Source organism: Dictyostelium discoideum (genome assembly GCF_000004695.1).
Source record: "Dictyostelium discoideum AX4 chromosome 2 chromosome, whole genome shotgun sequence".
Taxonomy (NCBI): Eukaryota; Evosea; class Eumycetozoa; order Dictyosteliales; family Dictyosteliaceae; genus Dictyostelium; species Dictyostelium discoideum.
In genome coordinates, this window is record NC_007088.5 from 107,665 (window position 1) to 125,263 (window position 17,599).

The window sequence follows — 17,599 nt, forward strand, 5'->3', positions numbered from 1 at the left end:
CTTTTCATTCTTTTTTTTTTAGTACTTAATCTTTATTTTTTTCATCTTTCAAAATAAAAAAAAAATATTTATATAAATTTTAACTTTAAATTAAAATAAATAAATAAATTTTAAAATGACTGAAAAAATGCATGAATTGAAAATTACAATATTTACTGATAAAGGGAGATCAACAATAAGTGGTATAGGTAAGTTAATTAGAATTATTAATTTATAAATATTTAATTTTGGTTTTTTTATTAAAAAATGTAACATTTAATTTCATTCTTCTGGCTTTTTTAAAAATATAGATTTTCCTCTACCTGTATTACCTTATCCTGCTCCATATACTTTTAGATTATATGGATACAAAATTGAAGGCCCAAATTTAACCAATAAAGAATTTAAAGTAAAAACAGGTAAAATTGAATACAAAGGAGAAGAATTTGATATTCCTCCATCATCTAAGGGCTCATGGAGAGGAGTAGATGAAGAAATGGATTTAACCTATGTTACAATATATCCAAGTAGACAACCAAAAAAAGTTTTTCATTATTAGATCTTAAAAACAGATCTGAAACAATTAAAACAAAAATAAAAAATTTTAAAATTTTTTCATAATTGAATTGATATAAAAAAATAATTATTATTAAAAAAAAAATATGTGTGGAAAAAAAAAAAATTAAAAATAAAAAATATATTTGTTTATGGTGTTATGTTTTTTGGTAAGGTTTAAAGTGATCAAAAAATTATCATTCAAACTTGTATACCAGTGTTCGACCTTTTTCCACTTTTGGAAAAAAAGGGTGTTTTTTTTAATTTCCCTTCCATTCCATGTTTTTTTTAAAAACTTCCATATTAATATAATATTTTTTCCATTTTTTTTTTTTCAATTAACCAGGGAAGGCCGAAATTTTTTTTTTTATTTTTTTTTTGTAATATCTTAATAAACGTTTATTAATTAAAAAAAAAAAAAAAAAAAAAAGTAAAATGATAAATAATATTAATAAAAAAACAATAATAATAAATAATAATTTAAAAACAAAATAAAGATTAATTTGCATTATCCAATTTTATTTATTTAATTAATTTTTTTTTTTTTTTTTTTTTTTTTTTTTTTTTTTTTTTTTTTGATTTTGTTTAATTTGATTCGATTCTATTTTATTTTATTTGATTTGATTTGATTTGATTTGATTTGATTTGATTTGATTTTTTTGATTTTTTTTTTTTTTTTTTTTTTTTTTTTTTTTTTTAATCATTATAATCTTTTTTCCAATTATTTCCATTATATATAAATATATTGGAAAATCTTCCATTTTCCATTTTCCACCATAATTTGGATTTTTTTTTTTCCGGAAATTGGCCAACACTATTGTATACTATATTCATAACAATCTGGAAGGTTGATGGCTATATCAAGAGGATCATCAGAAGTCCATGGGAAGGGAATTTATTGGTTTCAGAAACATCATATGGATGAATGATACATTTGAAATTTAAAATATTATTATTAATTGAGGCATTTTTATTAGATTGAGTAAAAATTTTATTGTGGAATTTTCATAATTAAAATTATTTTTTTTTTTTTTTTTAGAAATTTTTCACCTTTACATTTTCCCTATTTTTTCTTTTTTTCACCCCTGCCCCTTTTCAATTAAAAAAAAATAGTGAAAAAAAAAGTAAATTAATAAATTATAAAAAAACAAATAAAAATAAATAAATTATATTATTAATTTTATTTGAAAAATAGAATGTTGATATTTGGTTTGATAATTTTCAAATTATTTATTAGTAATTGTAATAAATTGAAATAGAAACCTTGATTAAGAGGTACCTCATTTTATTTTATTTTTTTTAAATATAATTACTGATAGTTTTGTACTGTAATTGGTAACTCTTTATTATTGTTTTGAAAAATGGATTATTAATATGATTCTTCTAAATACTTATTATGACCTTTAATTTTAATTTCTTTAAAAAATATGTTTCTTGATTTTTGTTCTTGTTTTGTTGAAATATTATTTATTAAATTTTTAAATTCTTTAATAAATTCATCAACTAATTCCTTGTCATAATATAATGTAAAAAAAAAAAAAAAAAAAAACTCTGTTTCTGACAACAAAACAGTCACAATTTTTTTAACTAAAAAACAAAAATTATTATCTTATTTTAAATTTTTATTTTATTTTTTTTCTGTGTGGGTGCAAAAAAAAGCTTTTTTTTTTTTTTTTTTTTTTTTTTTGGTAAAACAAAATTTTTTTTTTTTTTTTTTTTTTTTCGCACCCCTTCATTTACTTATTTTTCTTGTTGATATCATTAAAATCAATAGTTTTTTTCAAAATGTCAAAAAGAATTATTAATTTCAATTGGTTCATATAGATTGGGAAATTAATGAATCATTTAATAAAGACAATTATTATTAACTTTATTTATTTTAAATTGTAGATATATTCTCAAATCCAAAAACAGGTATGGGTCATTCAAATGATGCTCTTTCACTTTTTATAAAAGCTTAAAGAGAGATTGGTTATTATCCAAATATTGATAAAGCAATTTTCACAACTACAGTCACAACTTTAGCTAAAACCACTATTGATTTAATATTCAATGAAAACAGTTGGAATCAAAATAAATCAAAACCAATTTCAATTTATAATTTAAATGGTAATTCAATTGAATTGAAATTATTTTATAGTGTATTAGAAAACAGTTTTAAATGTAATGAAATCCAATTCGATGAATGGATTGAATTAGTTACAAAATCAAATGGAAAATCTTCAAAAAGATATTCAACATTCCACATTCTCAATAATCAAAATTAATGAATCAATCATTTTAAATAATATTAATAATAACAATAACTAAAATAATAAAAAATAAAAAATATCATAATCAATAGTTGGCAAACGTACACTATTAACCAATGCTTAAGTACCAGGTTGTGTTGAAAATGATCCCAAAGAATATATACCTATCACCTTGGTTTGTAATTGGAAATGAATAATCTGTATATTCTCAAATAAACAATTAATGGTGTCGTACTATCAACTGGTTTCAAATACAATACCACATTACAATCTTGTTCAGAAAGATATTATTATTTTTATATATTTTTTAAATGTTATAAATTAATTTTTCTTTGAAAAAAAAAAAAAACAAAACAAAATAAAAAGTACTTTTTTTTTTAAATTTAATCAAATTAATGGAAAATGTCCAAACCAAATTACAAGAATTTAAAACAAATTAATAAACTATTTTTATTTGTATAATGAATTTGAAAGTTGATTTTATTTTATTTTATCATTTGATAGATGATATTTTGGTGAATAATAATGAAAATTGTGATCCAACTTTTTAACTGCCCATGTTATAACTATATTAATGTTGTGTTGAGATCATTACAAACTATGAAGTATTTCTAGGAAAGAGATGAAGGTACTAACAAGATCTTACTTTTCAAAAAGTTGATTTAACATTGACTCTTTAATAAATTGAACATCTTCATTTGTTTCAAATAAAACAAGATCAAAAAATACTACTTAATAACATTATTGGAATCCAAATATTTAGCAACGTGACATTTTTTTAAATCTTGGTGATGAAATTTCATTTTAGAGAGTTTATCGATTGTATTGGTTACTAAAGCAATAAAATCTTGATTTTTCCAATCTTTGTCAGAAGCTGGTGACACATATGGCATCATTAAAGCTGGCTTGGAGTTCCAAGTTCCAACCTATTATAAATAGATATTAATAATAGTTTTGATTAATACCATTTTTAACTTTGAAATAAAAAAATAACCATAAATACTTACATGTGCATCCAAACCCCAAAGTTCTCTCCACTTTTCACACTCTTTGATCAATTCATTTTCTGGTGAAATATTACATCTTGAGAATTTTAAAACGAAAACATGTCCTTCTAAAACACCAGCGGAGGCACAACATAACCATACTCTTCCATGTGCTCCTCCTTTTAAATCATATAATAAAACACATGCCTTAACTAATTTCAATGGGGTATCGATAAAATAAAGTAATTTTTTGATTTTAATGTTAACCCAAAACCATGAAGATTGAACTACTTGTATATACATTCTTTTTCCATCAAGTAAAGGGATTTCTGATTTTCTTTTAGAGTAATACATCTTAATCAATACAGAGTATAAAACTTTTGGTAATTGTTGATCTGAATATTTATAAACCTTAGAGCCATATAAAATACGTTTATAGGGAGTTGGTGGTAAAATATCATCATTATCGTTCGTTTTTGTGGAATCTTGTAAATTTGAGGTTGATGTTTAAGTATCTGGTTTCTGAAGAGTGGTAGTAGATTCATTTGTTAATCCCAATTTGGAAGCTTGGGCAGATCCATCTGAAATAGGTAACCAACATACCCTCCAGCTCTCATATGTTGTTGAAATACCATAAACATCTTCCTGACCATACATTTCAGCGATACTTAACACGTAATTCAACGTTTGGCCATGAAGCTTATCATTCTCCATAATGTTTTTACTTGGCTTTTTAACTTCAATAATACCTATAGGTAACCCAATTGAATTTGCAAGTACCATAATATCAGGTTTCAAATCACTAACACCAAAATAGCTTGAACAATATGCATTTATACCACATGATTTGATAATGTCATTAACTGCGGTTCTAACATAAAAAGCAATGTCGGATTCTGTGGAGTAATGGAGGTAGCTTCCGTTTCCAAGAGACCCCCATAATAAATTGTGGCATGGAATTGGTTTTATGTCTGCTAAAATTTCAAAACTTTTCGATACCAAAGTTGCAGGTTGATGATTTTTCCCAACAGATGGATTTGACATTGAGCCTGACTTCTCACCCAAAGGAGGTAAAGCATTAGCAAAAATATCCTTCTTTGGTTCTGTATTATGTAAATTGTATATTAATTAGTTAAAAAGTTTTAAAAATTAATTTATTATGATTTAACCTACCATACAAAATATTCTTCTTTGGTTCTGTATTATGTAAATTGTATAATTAATCAGTTAAAAAGTTTTAAAAATTAATTTATTAATTATGATTTTAAAAGGGATAAACCTACCATATAAAACATAAATATGAGTTGGAATATTGTTTTCATTTAATTTGGTTTCGATATCCAATTCTTTTTCCCCCAATCCATCACCTACTGGTTGTTTATCGAAGATTGATAAATCTTTTGTTTTATATTGTACTCCATTATCGCTAATATATTCTGCTATTATTTTTAAAACATCATATATTCTGTTAACTGACTCAAATTTAATTTCATCTTTTTTATTATTTAAATAAACAATACAACTAAAAGAAACCATTATTATAGTTACTATTTAATAATATAGTTAAAAAAAAAAAAAGAAATATGAAATTAAAAAAAAAAAAAAAAAAAAAAAAAAAAAAAAAATAAAAAAACTACTTTTGGAGCCAAAACAATTCCAATTAGTTTTCATTATAAAATTATATATTTCTGAAAATAGTAAATTCAATTATTGATATAAAAATAATTACTTCTAAAAATTATAATAGTATTAATAACCCTTTAATTCTGTCGAAAATTCTTAGAATTTATAAAAAATGTAGGAAATGTTTTGTAATTAATATTATAAAAATAAATTTTAATTTATTATAAATTAATAACTTTTTTTTAGACCAAACAATTATTAATTCTTTTTAGGAAGTTTTTCTTTTTTTAAAAAATTAATAATTTATTTTTAGTTTATTCAAAATAAACCATAAAATAAAATAATATTACATTTGATCTAAACTAATAAAAATTGATTTTTTTTTTTTTTTTTTTTTTTTTTAAATTTTTTTTTTTTTTTTATTTTATTTATTTACAATAGTTTATTTTTGTTGATCGATTTGTTATATTATTGTCCATTTTATTGAATTTAAAAAGTGTACATTTGTGGTCTTGTGAAGATATTGTTGTAACGATGATCAGCAGCTTGAACAGAATTTAATGATTCTGAATTATTAAAAGAATTGTTATTATTTGAAATAGAGTTTTTATTTAATTTTGGTGAGTTTAAAATTTGATATAATGATTCTATTATTAATAAAAAAAAATAAAAATCAATTAATATTTTCATTAAAAACTAAAATTTTTAAATTGTTGTGTGTGTTTTTTTTTTATAAAATACATACTAAATAACATTTTTTTTTTTTTTTTTTTTTTTTTTTTTTTTTTTTTTTTTTTTTTTTTTTTTATTTAATTAATACTTGAAGTTAAAAAATAAAAGGAAATGAATTTAATTTTTATAATTTTTTGAAGTTTACAAAATATTTTTTATAGTTTTATTAATTCTTTTTTTAATTTTGATGTTATTGTTATTGTATTTGATTGAATATAAAATATTTTTTTTTTTTTTCAACAACTATTTAAGTAAGTAAATCCTTACTTGTGAAATTGAATTTAATAAATACCTTTTTGTATAAATAAAGGTAATTTGTAATTTAATGTTGACAACATTGTTAAATTACAAAATTTAAAAATAATTTAATTAAAATTAATTATTATTTTTTAAAATGTTCCCACACCCTGTCACAATCACACAAGTACATCGTATGATTTAAAACAAGTAAAAAATTATATAATTAGATTATTACTCAGTTGGATTTATGATGTAAATTTAAAACATAGAGTATATATATATCATGTATATTCGTAATAGAAGACAAGTAACAGTATTTTTATTGATATTTTTTAGTTTTCTTCAAAATAATTATTTCATTTTTTTTTTTTTTTTTTTTTTTTATTAAATCCAAAGAAAATTAAAACTTGGTATTTAAAAAAACTCTCGTTGATTAAAATAAAATCAATTCAAATTTAATATATTAAATCAACTATATTTCAGTTTTTATTTAATTTTATTATTAAGTATAATAATAATAATAATAAAAATAAATAAAAAATAATTTAAAAAATAAAAAAAATAAAAAATTAATTAAAAAGGATTTAATTTTTATTTTTATTTTTATCTTTGTTTTTATTTTATTTTTATTTTTATTTTTATTTTTATTTTTATTTTTATTTTTATTTTTATTTTTATTTTTATTTTTACTCTTATTTTATTACTTTTTTATTACTTTTTTTATTTTATTTTTTTTTTATATTTAAGGTTTTTAATTTTTATTATTTTTACATTTTTTTGTAATGAGACCTTAATTTTAAAATGTATAGTTTTTTTTAAGTCAAAAGATTTAAATATTATGAAAATATTAAGCTCCACAAATCAATTAAAAAAATTATACTAATTTAAAAAATTATTCGGTTTTTTTGTTTTTTTTTCTGATTTTTTTTTTTTTTTTTTTTTTTTTTTTTTTTTCTCCCAAACTAAACATGATAATAAATCAGCAAATTAAATTATTAAATATTTTAAAATTTTATGGTCAAAAAAAAAGTTTAGATATTTTAAATAATGTCTCAAATAAAATAAAACCATTTATTAGTGATAAACGTTTAAAGAGATTTGAAGATTCAATTAATAATAGAAATAAAAGGTAGATTATTTTTTTTTTTTGATTTTCTATTTTTTTTTTTCTTTTTTTTTTCTTTTTACGTTAAAAAAAAATTTAAAAATTTAAAAATAATAAAATTAAATGAATTATTTAAATTATAAATATTTAAATATTTAAATAAAATAAAAAAAAAAAAAAAAAAAAAAATAGATTTATTATAGTTTGTGAGAATTTAGATAATCCTGGTAATTTCGCAGCGGTTGTTAGATCAGCAGATGCTATTGGTATTCAAAATTTATGTTTAATTAATGAAGGTGGTAATTTAGATTCAAATTTTGAAAAATATGATAGAGTTAGTTTAGGTTCAGGTAAATGGGTAACAGTTAATAAATACTATTCAACAACTAAATGTATAGAGAAATTAAAAGAACAAGGTTATTCAATATGGGCATCAGATTTATCTGCAACTGCATTCCAGTTTGATCAACTTATTTTTCAACCAAATAAACTCACTCCTCAATTATCTTATTTTTTATCAGAATCAATTAAAAATGTAAATTCTTTAAATAATAATAATCAAGAAGAAGAAGAATTAATTAAAAATTTAGCTATAAATGAATTGTATAATAATAATAATAAAATTGTAAATAATAATAATAATAAAAATTTCATAAGAAATGATGAAAAGATTGCACTAGTATTTGGTAATGAATCTAATGGTATTTCAGAATTAATGAGATCATTATCAGATAGAAGGTTTTATTTACCAATGGTTGGATTTGTAGAATCTTTTAATATTAGTGTTAGTGTTGCAATGACTTTATCTTTCTTAAAAATGCAAGGAGTAATAACTCCTGATCTATCACCATTGGATAAAATAAAACTATTAAATAAATTTGTTTTATCCTCTATACCAAAGAATAAACTGGTTTTAGAAAAACTTGGTTTTGATAGTGATTTAATTTTAAAGTTAATAAAATAATAATAATAAATTAATAAAAAAAAAAGTTAAAAATGATAAAAAAAAAAAAGATAAAAAAAAGTTAAAAAATGAAAAAGATAAAAAAAAAAAAAACCAACATTAATGTAAAAAAAAAATAAAAAAAAAAGGTAAACAATAATTAAAGTAACTTAAAAATAATTTTTTATTAATTTTTTTTTTTTAATTAAATAAAAAATAACATTGGTTTTTTTTATTTTTATTTTTTTTTTTTTGAAAATATATATAGATTTACAAATGGGTTCAAAATAAAAATAAAAATGGGGAACAACAATCAAAGTTGATTTTTTTTCTTCTTTTTTTTTTTTTTTTTTTTTTATTGCCCTTTGGGGTTTATCTCTTTTTATCTAAATATAGGTTCACCTTGTTGTTTATAAAAAAAATTTATAAAAGAGAAGATAACAATTTTATTTTATTTTTTTTTTTTTTTAAAACAATTATTGTTATTACTTTTTTTATTTTATTTTTATTTTTATTTTTATTTTTATTAATTATTTTTATTTTATTTTTTTTTTAAAATATTTTTTTATTATTTAAATATATTAAATGTTGGAATTTGATTAATAATGACGATAATTTAAAATAAGATTTTATCGAGATATAATATTTTCATAAATCCCCATATAATTTTTTTAACAATTTTATTTTATATATTATTGGGATCATCAATTCTTTAAAAGAATATACATAAAAAGAAAATTAAAAAAAAAAAAAAAAAAAAAAATGAAAACAAATTAAAAATATTTTTTTTTTTTTTTTTAAAAAAAAACAAATAAATCACCCCAACAGATAAAAACAAAACAAAAAAAAATAAAAAACAAAACAAAAAAAACACACTCCCATATTTACATGCATACATTAATAATTATAATCACTTTGTTAATGTATTGTTTTTTTTTTTTTTTTTTGAAGTGTGTACTTGTAAAAAAAAAAAAAAAAAAAAAAAAAAACAAATTCATTATACAACCACAATTACCACAATATATATTTATTTTTATTTTTATTTTTATTTTTTGGTTGTATATTTTTTAATATTATTATTAATATTAATAAACATTTTTTTTTAATTTATTTATTTTTTTTTTTTAAAAAAAAAAAAGTACTCATTATCTTTTTTTTTTGAAAAGTTTTATTCCTTTTTTATTTTTTTTGTTTCTTTTATTTTATTTTTTCTTTTTTGTTTTTTATACTAATAATAAATAATTATTTATTATTTCAATTTTTATTTGTATATATATACCACACACACACATTTTAAATCATAAAATTTTTAATCTATTATAGTTTTTAATCTTAAAAAATCATACCAAAAATTTAAAAAAAGAAACAATAATAATAAAGAATAATAAAAAAAATAAAAGAATAATAAAAAAATAAAACCAAAAGAAATAATAAATAAAACAGAAAACAGAAAAAAAAAAAAAAATAAAGAATAAAAAGTAATTTTTTTTTTTTTTTTTTTATTTTTTTTTTTTTTTCTTCTTTTATTATTAATTTATAAACTCCAATTGGAAAATAATAAATTATTAATTATTTTTTTTTTTTTTTCCAGAAAGAATAAAAAAAAAAAATAAAAATAAAATAAAATGGATAGATTATTAAATTGTCCAAATTGTTTGAAAGTTTTTAATAATCCAAGACAGTTAGAATGTGATCATATATTATGTACAAGATGTATTGAAGGAGTTTATAATCCAGGTAGAACACCAATAATAAAATGTCCAGTTTGTGATAAACATTCAATAGTTATAACATCAATTGATAAATCATTTCCATTGATTCACTGTATTGAAGAGTTATTAACTTATAAATATAAAGATTGTAACTATGATGATAGCCTTTCAATTCCATTAAATAATAGTACTGGTAGTAGTAATAATAATAATAATAATAATAATAATAATAATAATAATAATAATAATTTTGTTATTAATAATAGTAATAATAAAAATAATGGAGCAACAACAACAACTACAACAACAACTACTACTACAAATTCAAATTCAAATTCAACAAAATCAAAAGTAGTTGTTAATGATTCATCACCAAATTTAATAAGTGCATCACCAAAAGGGTTAGGTAGTTCACAAGGTTCATTAACAACAATTAATAATCAAAAGAAATTAACATTATCTCCACAAAGAGCAAGTTCAACTACAACAACAAGTGTAAATAAACCACCATTGAAATTAAAGGCAATTTCAAGTCCACCAATTACACCAAATGTATCAACACCAGAGAGATGTTTTGTAATTAATGATAAGAATAAACATGTTATGATATCATCAGAAACTACGATTCACAATGTTAGTGGACTATCATCAATTAGTACACCAATAGTTAGTGATGCTGCAATTGCAGAATTAAGTAAATGTAATGACCATGATCAAAAGAAATTTACAATATTCTGTACAGATTGTGATCAATTACTATGTGATGAATGTTTAAATAACAATCAGCAACAACATGAAAATCATCAATTAAATAAAATCATTCAAGAAGCTGAAAAAAGAATTGGAGATATTGAATCAATGATAATTACAACTTCATTATGTCCAAATAGATTAATTAATAAAAAGAATAAAATTGAAAAAATAATTCAAGATAGTGCATTGGTTTTAAAAGATACTAAATTGAAAATTACTACTGATATCGATACAATGATTGAAAATTTAAAAGAGAGAAAGAATGCATTGATCAGTCAAATCGATAAAGAATATGAAGAACAGAAATTAGAATTAAAAGATCAAATTGAAACTATTAATACAACAATTGTTGATATTCAAAATAATACATCAATCACTCAAGGTATTGTTTCATTATATCTTAATCAAGTTGATTCTGAAATGTTATCAACTTCATTATTGAAAAAGTATAGTGATCTAAAAAGAATGGATCAATTATCTGATAAACTTTCAAATAATTTAGAACAAAATATTGAATGGAAATGGGAACCTGAATATCATTTCCCACAATTATTTACTCGTTCAAATGGTGAAAAAACTACTGTTGTATATAGAACTAAAAGAGTATCTGTTGGTGTATCTTCTTCACCAACTGGTACTGGTAGTAATGGTACACCACAGCAACAACAACAACAATCAGCAAATGGTAATCCAACAATTATTACAACACCACCATTACCACCAATTTCAGCAAATTCACCAAGTCCAACATCATCATCATCATCAACATTAATTGGTAATATTATTAAAAGATCATCACCACCTCATCTACCACTAAGTAGTCAAAATTATGATAATTTTGGTTCAACACCACCTAGATTAACTACAAAATTATCTTCACCAAATTTATCAATTTCAATGCCAACTTTTCCACAATCAAATTCTGTTCAACAGAATGGTAGTACTTCATCAATAATGAAACAACAATCACATGGTAGTAAATTAAATGATAATATTAATACCAACAATAATAATTCACCAAGTCCAACATCATCATCAACAACATCTACAAATGGATCAAATACAAAAATTCAATTAAAAAATCCAGTATTTGGTAAATTATTAACTAGAAAAGATTCTGTAATTACAGCAAGAAGAAATTGGATTTATGGATTTTCAGATCATCAAGTTGAAATTTATGATAATGTTACAAAAGTTTGGAGAGGTGGTTCAAAAATACCAAAGAAATCAATAGAGTATAGTAGTATTTATGATAATAATTGTACAATCTATAGATTTGGTGGTAAGGAGACACCAAATGATATCTATTGTTATAATGTTGATAGAGATATTTGGGAACACAATAAAGTTAAAATACCATCGAAAAGAAATGCTCATTGTTCAGTTTTCGATGGATTAAGATACATTTATTTAATTGGTGGTGCTGATAGAGATAGTAGTAAATTATTGGAAAGATTTGATATTGAAACTCAACAATGGACTAAACTAGCATCCATGAAATTCGGTCGTAGTTATTTCAATGCTTTCTATCACCCTACTAAAAGATGTATTTACGTATTGGATGGCTATGTTAATAAAGACAAGAAATCCTCTGTTGAAATGTACTCACTTGAAAAGAATCAGTGGAGTGTGATTTGTGAGATAAATCAACCAAGATATCTTAGTGGTGTCTCATTTGATGGTTCAAAATATATAAATATAATTGGTGGTGTTGATAGATCAAACTCTCGTGATATTAAAACTATGGAAAGATTTGATACATCAACTCATAAATGGGAAATACTAAATAATGAACCAAAATCATTACTATCTCATACTTCAAGTTCAATGAATTTAATGGTAGTTCAATCACCACAATTAAAGAAAAATAATTCATTTTCTTCAATTTCTTCTCATTCATCTTTAAATTCTTCATCTTCAAATAATGGTATCAGTGGTAGTGGTGGTAGTGGTGGTGATAATGAAATTCCAACTGAAAAAATGCAATTCTTTAATACTTCATTTTTTGATGGTGAACAATTCATTTTTTTCTATGGTATAAATATTGATGAACATGGTCCACTCTTATATAAATTTAGTATAAAAACAAAGAAATTTGAAAAGATTCCAATCGATAATACTTTGGATTTATTTAGTACTCTAATTTTTGTTTCAAAATAAAAAATAAAAAATAAAAAAAAACAAAAAATAAAAAAATAAAAATTAAAAATTAACCTATATATATAATATTAAAAATTTTATTTGTTTTTTATTGTTTCTTTTTTATAATCCATGTTTTAGAACCAACCAATTCATATTCAAAATCATTTTCTTCTAATAAAACAAAAAACTTTTTTGAATCATATAATTTTCTACCATATGCCATTAACATAAAACTATCTTTTTTATTATCCATTAATTGTCTTAAGGTTATCATTAATTTTTCAAAATATTGAACATCTAAAAAACCATTAAATTATAAATTCACATATGTGTTAATTATCTTTTTATTATTATTATTATTATTATTATTATTAAATATATATATATATATATATATTACTACATACATAATAAAATATCACTTGCAATTACAATTTCAAAATCTTTATCTTCTTCTTTAAATGTATCGCCCCATGTGTCTATTTTTTTTTTTTTTTTTTTTTTTTTTTTTTTTTTTTTTGTTAATTAATTTATATATATAAATTAAAAATAAAATAATTTAATTAAACTTACGAGGAATATGTTTAAATTCTATATTATTTAAAGATTTATTAAAATTTATATTTTCAGTGATTTCATCAGCATTATAATCGGATGAAGTTACATTGTAACCTTTTTTATTTAAGAAAATTGATAATACACCAGTTGCTGATCCTAATTCAATGATTTTCTTATTTTTAAATCTTTCTTGATTTAATAATAAATAATCAATTAAAGTATAAGTAGATGGCCAAATTACACCTGCATTTGTATTACTGTAGGCAAACTCTCTAATTTTGATTTTCTCTCCATGTACTTCTATTAATTTCTCTTCAAATACTTGTTCTGTTATAATATTTTCTTTTTTATTATCTTCATCCTCTGAATCAGAGTTTGTCATTTTTGCAAAATCTGATAAATCAAGCATTTTATTTATTTATTTTGATTTTTTTTTAAAATTTTCTATTTTTATTTTCATATAAAACAAACCACACTTAAAGTTTTAAAAACGAAAATATCTCAAAAAAAAAAAAAAAAAAAAATTAAAATATTTTTTTTCAATAAAAATGAGAAGTGTTTAAAAAAATTAAAAAATGAGAAGAATAATTTTTTAAATAAAAAACAAATAGAATAATAATAATTATAATATATTCAAAATTTTTTAAAAAATATTCAAAGGATACAATCTTAATGTTTTTGGAAAGGAAAAAAAAAAAAAAAAAAAAAAAAAAAAAAAATTAAAATTTTAAAAAAGGAAATTGGTTTTTTTATTTTTATAAAGAATATTATTTTTAAATATAAAAAAATAAAGTCAACTTTATTAGTACTAATAATATTATTTTGGAATTTCATTTGAAACCAAAAAAACCAAAAAACCAAAATTAAACCAAAATAAAACCAAAATAAAACCAATAATAAAAACTTTTTTTAAATAATCGTTTTTTTTTTTTTCTATACACTTTAACAAATCAAAAAAATTTTTTAATTTAATTTAATTTTTTTTTTTTTTTTCTTAAAAATGGAATTTTAATAGATTTAAAATTAAATGAAAATACTACTATAAAAAAAAAAAAATTAAAAATAAAAAAAAAAAAATAAATATAAAAAAAAAAAAATAAATAAAAATAAAAAAACTATAATTTTAATATAAAAACTAAAAAAAAAAAAAAAAAAAAAAAAGTTTATAGATTTTATAAAATAAAAATTAAATTTAAATTTAAATTTCAATGAATAGATCTTATCTGAATTATTATTTTTTTTTTTTTTTTTTTTTTTTTTTTTTACTTTCATATGAAAAAATGAGGTATAAATAGTTTTTTTAAACCTTTAAATCATTATTTTTCATTCTAGTACAATAATACAGTAATAATATACTTATTGTAGTAACATAAAAAAAATTAATTAAAAAGAAAAATATATATATATAAATTAATAAATAAATAAATAAATAAATAATAAAGTATTATGAGAATTTTAAAAAGTATTTTGCCAATTTTTTTGGCAATTGAATTAGCTTCAAATGTTTATGCAGCTGGTAAAGTTTTAAAAAAATAAAAATAAAAATAATATAAATAGTAATAATGAAAAGAAATTATTAACCAAAAAAAAAAAAAAAAAAAAAAAAACCAATTTATAAATTTTAGATCAAGATTATTGTTCATTACTTGAAAATGCATTAATGTTTTATAAAATGAATAGAGCTGGTCGTTTACCAGATAATGATATACCATGGAGAGGTAATTCAGCATTGAATGATGCAAGTCCAAATTCGGCAAAAGATGCCAATGGTGATGGTAATTTAAGTGGTGGTTATTTTGATGCTGGTGATGGTGTTAAATTTGGTTTACCAATGGCTTATTCTATGACTATGTTAGGTTGGTCATTCAATGTTTATTCAGATAAAATCGAAGGATGTAAATTAACAGATTTATACCTAGATACAATTAAATATGGTACCGATTGGCTTATTGCAGCACATACAGCAGATAACGAATTTGCAGGTCAAGTTGGTGATGGTAATACTGATCATGCTTGGTGGGGCCCTCCTGAGAATATGACAATGGATCGTCCAACTTTTATGCTTACCACCGATTCACCAGGTACTGAAATTGCAATGGAAGCAGCTTCAGCACTAGCTGCAGCTTCAATGGCATTCAAATCTTCGAATCCTACATATGCCGCAACTTGCTTAGCACATGCTAAAACTCTTCATAATTTCGGGTACACTTATCGTGGTGTTTATTCAGACTCCATTTCAAATGCAAAGACTTTCTATAATTCATGGTCTGGTTATAAGGATGAACTAGTTTGGGGTAGCATTTGGTTATATAAAGCAACTGAAGATCAAAGCTATTTAACAAAAGCCGTTGCAGATTATGCATCGGGTGGTGTTGGTGCAATGGCACAAGGTAATTCTCACGATTGGGATCTTAAAGCACCAGGTTGTTGTTTACTATTATCTCAATTAGTTCCAGAGACTGAAACTTATAAAACTGATTTCGAAGGTTGGTTAAATTATTGGTTACCAGGTGGAGGTATCACTTATACACCAGGTGGTTTAGCATGGATCAGACAATGGGGTCCAGCTCGTTATGCTGCCACTGCCGCTTTCCTTGGCTCATTGGCTGGTACTGATAAAGGTACAGATTTCACTAAAAAACAAGTAGATTATTTACTTGGTGATAATCCAAATCAACAATCATTTGTAGTTGGTATTGGTCCAAATCATCCAATTAATCCACATCATCGTGCTGCTCATCATTCAACAACTAATGATATAAATAATCCAGTTAATAATTTATACCTCTTAAAAGGTGCTTTAGTTGGTGGACCAGGTTCAAATGATGAATATACTGATGATAGAACTGATTATATTTCAAATGAAGTTGCAACTGATTATAATGCTGGTTTCGTTGGTGCATTAGCTTCATTATGTTGAAAAAAAAAAAAAAAACACAACTAATAATATTTTTGAACTAGTCAAAATAATAATAATAATAATAAAATAATTAATAATAATTCTCAGTTTTCGTTTATACTAATATAGAAATGATCTTAGATATAAAAAAATTAAAAAATTAAAAAATAAAAATAATAATATAAAAAAATAATAAAATTAAAAAAATGAATATAGTTTTTAATTTGGGTTTTTTATTTAAAATTTATCTTTTATTTGGTTTTATATTTACATGTGTTTTTTTTTTTTTCTTTTTCCTTTTCTTTTTTTTTCTTTAGTTGTGTGGAAGAATATTTTTTTTTTTTCCAGTTTAAAAAAAAAAAAAAAAAAGTAAATAAATATCCTATATAATCTTTGATATTCATTCTATTCTATAAAAAATTGGTTATATATATTTTTAAAGATTTTTAATCATTCTTTTCTTCTTTATCCATTGTATTATCTTTAATTTTTGGTGCAGGTCCACATGGGCTAATCATTTTCTGTAAAAATAAATTATTATAATGTTAATAAACTTTTTTTTTTTGAAATAATAATAATAAATAATAAAAATAATAAACAATACATACTGTTAAAGTATTATATCTGACACGACCAACTGATTCATTTTCAGCTATAGAAAATAATGATAAAAATGAAGAGTGTCCAATAAAAGATGAAAGTGAATCTCTATGTTGATTTGTTAACCATTCACTATTTTTTTTTTAAAAAAAAAAAAAAAGAATATTAGTATTATTGGTTCTGAAATATAATATGATGACGACGAAAATGAAAAGATTATGGAAAAATACATACTGTTTGGAAATGTCAGCATGACCAGTTCCAACATATCTCATTTGGAGATGCTCCAATTGACTATTTAATGATTCCCTCTCTGACATGTTTGTTTATGTTAAGTTGCGCACGCGTGTGTTTGAATTTTCAATAAATGAAATTTTAAAAATAAAACTGAAAAAAAAAAAAAATAAAAAAATAAAAAAATATTTTCTCTCTTTTTTTTTTTTTTTTATTTTCTAAAAAAAAAAAAAAAAAGATTTAATTTTATTTATTTTTAATATAGATTTAGTATAGATAAATATAA

At 20.9% G+C, this 17,599-nt stretch overlaps 9 protein-coding genes across 9 annotated transcripts; 4 read left to right on the plus strand and 5 right to left on the minus strand.

The window, feature by feature from the left end:
* Positions 1–115: 115 nt before the first annotated feature.
* DDB_G0271320 (hypothetical protein) lies at positions 116–2,801 on the plus strand (the record flags this gene model as incomplete). The annotated part of the gene is made up of 4 exons (XM_640557.1): positions 116–188; positions 291–506; positions 2,425–2,448; positions 2,500–2,801. The coding sequence occupies 4 exons, from the start codon at positions 116–118 to the stop codon at positions 2,799–2,801; spliced, it is 615 nt and encodes a 204-aa protein (XP_645649.1).
* Positions 2,802–3,514: 713 nt separating this feature from the next.
* DDB_G0271366 (hypothetical protein) lies at positions 3,515–4,126 on the minus strand (the record flags this gene model as incomplete). Its single annotated transcript, XM_640558.1, has 2 exons — positions 3,515–3,712; positions 3,794–4,126. 2 exons carry the CDS (start codon positions 4,124–4,126, stop codon positions 3,515–3,517), a joined length of 531 nt encoding a protein of 176 aa, XP_645650.1.
* Positions 4,127–4,279: 153 nt separating this feature from the next.
* Positions 4,280–5,443, minus strand: DDB_G0271368 (hypothetical protein; the record flags this gene model as incomplete). The annotated part of the gene is made up of 4 exons (XM_640559.2): positions 4,280–4,875; positions 4,946–4,969; positions 5,056–5,319; positions 5,410–5,443. 4 exons carry the CDS (start codon positions 5,441–5,443, stop codon positions 4,280–4,282), a joined length of 918 nt encoding a protein of 305 aa, XP_645651.2.
* Positions 5,444–5,884: 441 nt separating this feature from the next.
* DDB_G0271318 (hypothetical protein) lies at positions 5,885–6,150 on the minus strand (the record flags this gene model as incomplete). Its single annotated transcript, XM_640560.1, has 2 exons — positions 5,885–6,042; positions 6,141–6,150. The coding sequence occupies 2 exons, from the start codon at positions 6,148–6,150 to the stop codon at positions 5,885–5,887; spliced, it is 168 nt and encodes a 55-aa protein (XP_645652.1).
* A 1,185-nt stretch (positions 6,151–7,335) lies between these two features.
* Positions 7,336–8,436, plus strand: DDB_G0271370 (hypothetical protein; the record flags this gene model as incomplete). The annotated part of the gene is made up of 2 exons (XM_640561.1): positions 7,336–7,496; positions 7,665–8,436. 2 exons carry the CDS (start codon positions 7,336–7,338, stop codon positions 8,434–8,436), a joined length of 933 nt encoding a protein of 310 aa, XP_645653.1.
* Positions 8,437–10,040: 1,604 nt separating this feature from the next.
* DDB_G0271372 (RING zinc finger-containing protein) lies at positions 10,041–13,040 on the plus strand (the record flags this gene model as incomplete). The annotated part of the gene is made up of 1 exon (XM_640562.1): positions 10,041–13,040. One exon carries the CDS (start codon positions 10,041–10,043, stop codon positions 13,038–13,040), a length of 3,000 nt encoding a protein of 999 aa, XP_645654.1.
* An 88-nt stretch (positions 13,041–13,128) lies between these two features.
* DDB_G0271316 (hypothetical protein) lies at positions 13,129–13,989 on the minus strand (the record flags this gene model as incomplete). The annotated part of the gene is made up of 3 exons (XM_640563.1): positions 13,129–13,319; positions 13,430–13,501; positions 13,596–13,989. 3 exons carry the CDS (start codon positions 13,987–13,989, stop codon positions 13,129–13,131), a joined length of 657 nt encoding a protein of 218 aa, XP_645655.1.
* A 1,037-nt stretch (positions 13,990–15,026) lies between these two features.
* DDB_G0271314 (hypothetical protein) lies at positions 15,027–16,500 on the plus strand (the record flags this gene model as incomplete). Its single annotated transcript, XM_640564.1, has 2 exons — positions 15,027–15,096; positions 15,206–16,500. The coding sequence occupies 2 exons, from the start codon at positions 15,027–15,029 to the stop codon at positions 16,498–16,500; spliced, it is 1,365 nt and encodes a 454-aa protein (XP_645656.1).
* Positions 16,501–16,925: 425 nt separating this feature from the next.
* On the minus strand, positions 16,926–17,399 carry sf3b5 (splicing factor 3B subunit 5; the record flags this gene model as incomplete). The annotated part of the gene is made up of 3 exons (XM_640565.1): positions 16,926–17,000; positions 17,088–17,211; positions 17,314–17,399. 3 exons carry the CDS (start codon positions 17,397–17,399, stop codon positions 16,926–16,928), a joined length of 285 nt encoding a protein of 94 aa, XP_645657.1.
* Between the last annotated feature and the right edge of the window lie 200 nt (positions 17,400–17,599).